General features: G+C 45.7%; 1 protein-coding gene across 1 annotated transcript; it reads right to left on the bottom strand.

Moving 5' to 3' along the window:
* Positions 1–856, bottom strand: LOC136529780 (uncharacterized). The gene is made up of 2 exons (XM_066522850.1): positions 405–856; positions 1–261 (listed from the first exon to the last, which is right to left on the bottom strand). Exons 1-2 carry the CDS (start codon positions 797–799, stop codon positions 75–77), a joined length of 582 nt encoding a protein of 193 aa, XP_066378947.1. The 5' UTR covers positions 800–856; the 3' UTR covers positions 1–74.
* Between the last annotated feature and the right edge of the window lie 4716 nt (positions 857–5572).

Here is a 5572-nt window from a genome sequence, read left to right on the forward strand (position 1 = left end):
CATATATCGGACATGTCACATGTGCGGTACAGTCTTTTTACACGATGCTACATAAAAGACGAGGCATGCTCTGCTCAGAGCTCAGCGCCGTCGGACGGCGAGGCTGCTCCCTTCACCTTTTCCTTGGCCGTCTCAGCGGCGTCCCGCGTGGGCCTTGCAGTGGACGCCGCCGCCTGCTCCACCGTCTCCTTGCCCATCTCGAAGCTCCTCTTCGCGGCGTCCGCCACAGAGCCGGCGCTCCCGGTGGCGGCATCGTCGTACCTTGGCACAAGGAAGGACACACACGGTGACCACGTCACATACGTACGTATCCTTAGCTGATAAATACTGATTAGGCTATGCGGCACACAAGCAACGGAGCAGGAAACCGAGAGCTAGCTAGTTCACATTCACACATGACATACCGTGGCTCGTCGGAGCGCGGCCGCCGGAGCTTTGTCCACGTCAGCGCCGCCCAGGTGCGGAACGCGTCCAGCCGGCTGTTGAACCCCGGGACGCCGACGCCGTCGCCGACCGCATGCTCGACGGGCTCGGCGCGCTTCCCTGCTGCCTCCCCCGCCCTGCCGGAAGCTCCCTCCTGCACCCCCTTGCCGACGCCCTCGCCAACTCCATCGCCGTCGCCGGCGCGCGGCAACGACGACGTCAGGAACGCCGCGACGGAGGCCACCAGCAGCGCGAGCAGGACGACTGTCACGGATATGGTCGCGCCCCCCTTCGCCGCCGCCGGCTGCCCAGTCTTCCGCGACGCTGCCGCCGCCCTCGTCGCCGTGGCCCTAGCGTCGACTTCGACCTTGGCCATGGACTCAGACAGACGTTCAGGTGCGTAGAGACTGACGGGAGATTCGGAGATCAACGAATTGCCGCGCATGCACGGGTACGCACGTGGAGACGAGGCCCCTCCTAGCTTTGCCTTTAGTAGCGGGCGCGTGTTGCCCGTGGTTCTATGGTGACACGTCTACGATACGTGTCCAGCCTAGCGGGGAGGCCGAGGTGGTGAGGTCGGCGGCGGCGGCATGCCGCATGCGTGCGCCTTGTGAGTCACGGGAGAACGTGTCGAGCGCGGCAGGCGAGGGCGGCCGTGCTCTCAGCTCTCGGTCCTTATGCACAGCTGTCAGCTGGTGAATTTATCAGATTCGACGGGAAGCATGACTCCACACAGGGTTGGCACGGATGGAGTGCCCGGCCCATCCAACCCAATTGCGGTTGCGGCTGCCAACTAACTTTACGACACCACTGGGCTCAAGCCCAGTATATAGCCCATCTTTGGAAAATAGCCGATAACAACTCAGCAAGCTACTGCCGTCCCCTCCTACCTTTAAGAGCCCGTTCTCTTCTCCTCGTCGATCAAAGGAATATATGTTGGATCCTTAGGATCATCTAGGTGTAGACTGGGGATTGATTCATTTCTATTTGGCTTAGAACAACCAACAACATGAACTAGAGAGAGAGAGAGGGAGAGAGAGGAATAGAAGAAGAACGTATCGAACCTGACACCGCAGAGGGAGATGATCCAGAAGCCGCCATCTCGTTCGTCGGTGAAGTCTGCGCATGGACAACGACGTTCGGGGAAGAGGTCAATGAAGTCGTCGACGTCGGTGGAGCGGGGTGGCGCGGCTGGTGGCTTCCTGTCACTGGCTGCGCTCCTCTCTGATCGGGATTAGGGTTTAGGTTTCGGTGGAGAGCTCGGCTCACGGTAAACCTCGTACTCAGAGCCGCCGACCCCCATCTCTATATATAGCGCAGTGTGATAGGGACCCTTCAGCCATAGTGGGCTGGTCGTCCCCGATCAGGGCGCGGATCAAAGGCCTAACTGGGCCGTTGGGCCCAGTTTGGGATTAGAGATCAATCTAACAATCTCCCCCTTGATCTCCTACCATCTTTTAATTTCATGTCATTTACTTTTGTTCATTCCATTACAGATTAGCGCATAGAGCATGTTTCATCGTCACGGTCAATTGCCAATAGATTTAACAACTACAACACACCACTCTATTCTGAAATAAATACTTAACTTTGAGCCTTCTTTTGTCCAGGAATTATAGGCTTTCCCTTAAACCCATGCCGGCTACATGTTCTCTGAACACGTTGGGTGGTAAGCCTTTTGTAAGCGGATCCGTGAGCATCTTTTCGGTACTTATATGCTCAAGACTTATGATATGATTCTGGACTTTATCTTTCACAACATAATACTTTATGTCAATGTGTTTGGCAGCACCACTTGACTTATTGTTGTGAGCATACTGTACTGCCGAATTATTATCGCAGTATAACTTAAGTGGTCTATAGATGTCGTCAACCACCTTCAAACCGGGTATGAACTTCTTTTAGCCAGTTCACCTGCCCCGTTGCCTCATAACACGCTACAAACTCGGCATACATTGTGGACGATGTAGTGATGGTTTGCTTTGAGCTTTTTCATGAAATAGCTCCCCCTGCGAGAGTGAATACATATTCAGACGTAGATTTTCTATCATCTCCCGCATAATCAGAATCAGAATATCCCACTATATGGAGTGAATCTGATCTTCTATACGTCATCATGAGGCTTTTCGTTCCTTGTAAATAACACAAGACTTTCTTTACTAATTTCTAGTGTTCTGTTCCAGGATTGCTCTAGAATATGTCAAGTAATCTGGTAACAAATGTCAAGTCAGGACGCGTACATACTTGAGCATATTGCAAGCTTTCGATAGCTGAAGCATATGAAACCGTTTTTATTTGATCGATCTCATACTGATTCCTAGGGCATCAAAAATCCCCATATCTGTTGCCCTTGACTATAGGAGCAGGTGAGGGACTACATTTGTGCATATTGAATTTCTTTAAGATCTTTTCTATGTATATCTTTTGTGACAGTCCTAATACCCCTTTACTTCTATCTCGGTGAATCTCGATCTCTAGAACGAATGAAGCTTCACCAAGATCTTTCATATCAAATTTTGAGCATAAAAACTTCTTTGTCTCTAGTAGTAGACTGACATCACTACTAGCAAGTAAGATATCATCCACATACAGGACAAGGAAGATAAACTTCCCATTCTTAAACTTTGCATAGACACAATTGTCCTCTACATTCTCTTTAAACCCAAAATTCTTTATTGTCTGATCAAACTTCAAGTACCACTGTCTTGAAGCTTGTTTTAATCCATAAATAGATTTCTTTAGGCGGCATCCCATTTATTCTTTTCCTTCCATGATAAAACCTTTTGGTTGTGCCATATAAACATTTTCCTCTAAGTCTCCGTTGAGAAATATCGTCTCTACATCCATCTGATGTAATTCTAAATCGTAATGTGCCACTAATGCCATTATGATTATGAATGAATTCTTACATGAGACTGGAGAAAAGGTCTCATTGTAATTAATCCTTTCTCTTTGTGTAAAGCCTTTTGCCACAAGTCGTGCTTTATATCTCTCTATATTCCCTTGAGAGTCAAGTTTTGTTTTGTACATCCATTTATAGCCTACTATTTTGGCTCCTTTAGGAATTATTTCCAAGCCCTAAACTTTATTGGCATTCATAGATTTCATTTCATCTTCCATGGCCTCAAGCCACTTTGATGAATGATCACTTCTCATGACTTCTTTAAATGAGGTGGGATCATCCTCCATTTGAAATTTCTCAGTGTTGTATACTTCATAGTCAACAAGAATAGCTAATTTTCTAACTCTTTGAGACCTTCTAGGGGCCTCCATATTTGGCACATCTTTTGTTTGAGGTTGTTGTTGCTCCCCTCATGTGTGGCAATAGGTTCTATAAGATCCTGAAGGATAGGTTCCTCATCGTCATTCATTGTTGCCACAGGCGGAATAACAATAGGTGCTGGCACTACAGTATCTTGCACTGTCGGTACAACGATAGCAGGTAGTGAGAAAAAAAAGGCTCATGAATCATCGAAGTGGGCACATACACCTGCTTCTCTTCAAGGTCAATTTCTCGAGCTACCATGCTCCCCCTCATCATTTCATACTCTAGGAAGACAGCGTGTCTCGTTTCCACAAACTTTCTATATCTGTCTGGACAGTAGAAACAAATTTTTTTTGACTTTTCTAGGTAGCCAATAAAATAGCAACTTACTATTTTGGGATCTAGCTTCCCAATGTTGGGGTTAAATACTTCAGCCTCAGCAGGACTCCCCCACACACGTAAGTGGTTTAGTGAGGGTACTCTTCCAGTCCACAACTCATACGGTGTTTTGAGCACCGACTTACTTGATACTCTATTGAGAATATGAATGGCGGTTTTAATGCCTCCATCCACAGGCTCAACGGTAAGGTAGAGTAACTTATCATATTGTGCACCATATCCATTAGGGTACGATTGCGTCTTTCAGTACTCCATTCTGCTGAGGTTCGCCCGGTATAGAATACTAGGCTACTATGCCATTCTCCTATAAGAACCTTGCAAAGGGTCCAGGAACTTGGCCATATGGGGTATGCCGATCATAGTACTCCCCCCACGGTCGGACCTGACTATCTTAATCTTTAAATTGTGTTGGTTTTCAACTTCTGCCTTAAATATCTTAAATTTATCTAATACTTTTGTTCTTTCTTTGATTGGATAAATGTAGCCATAACGGGAGTAATCATCTGTGAATGTTATGAACGAATCATAACCATCCATACTCTTTACAGGAAACGGACCATAGATGTTTGTGTGAATAATCTATAAAATTCATGCGCTTTGTTTGACATCTTTCTTAATTTTCTTTACATACTTTCCTTTTATGCATTCTCTGCATTGTTCTAAATCTGAGAACTCTATTGGAGGAAGAATATCATTCTTAACTAGTCTTTCTATTCTCCCCCTCGAAATATGGCCTAAACGACAGTGCCATAATTTCGACGACGCATCGTGAGCTCTCTTTTGTTTTCTGTTTACATCCACAGACGATGATACATTCCCATTGTCGCATGCAACATTCCCATCATTGTATACAACATTCACATCATCACGTAGTGATAACAAATAAAGCTCATTTTATAAGATAGCAAGACCAACACAAGCATTATTAAATGTTATCTAACATTTGCTATTTCCAAAATGGCAATCATATCCATCATTGTTCAAGCATGAAACACTAATCAAGTTTCTCTGTAAAGAGGGAACATAAAGTACATCTCTAAGTAAAAGTGTGAAGCAATCAACAAGCTCTAGAGAAAGATCACCAACGGCTTCAATATCTGCTCAGACTCCATTTGCAACTTTAACGTGTCTTTCTCTTCTTTGCGTAGTCCTCGTCGAATGGAACCCCTGTAAAGAATTAGCAACATGAACAGTTGCACCTGAGTCAATCCACCAAGTAGATTTTGAATACTGTACATATAGGAATTCATTTATGAACATAATAATGTTCTCACCTTTCTTTGCCATGATCATCTTTAAGTAATCGGGACAATCTTTCTTATAATGTCCCGTCTTCTTACAATAGAGACACTGGTCTTTCTCTACTGTGAACTTGTTCTGCTGAGGCTGATGCAGCATGGGACCCTTTTCCTTTGACTTTGAGAAGGAGTTAGCATTATTATTCTTTTTCTTGTTGTCTTTCACATAATTGATAGTGCCACCATT

The sequence above is a fragment of the Miscanthus floridulus genome, chromosome 2 (assembly GCF_019320115.1).
Source record: "Miscanthus floridulus cultivar M001 chromosome 2, ASM1932011v1, whole genome shotgun sequence".
Classification (NCBI taxonomy): domain Eukaryota; kingdom Viridiplantae; phylum Streptophyta; class Magnoliopsida; order Poales; family Poaceae; genus Miscanthus; species Miscanthus floridulus.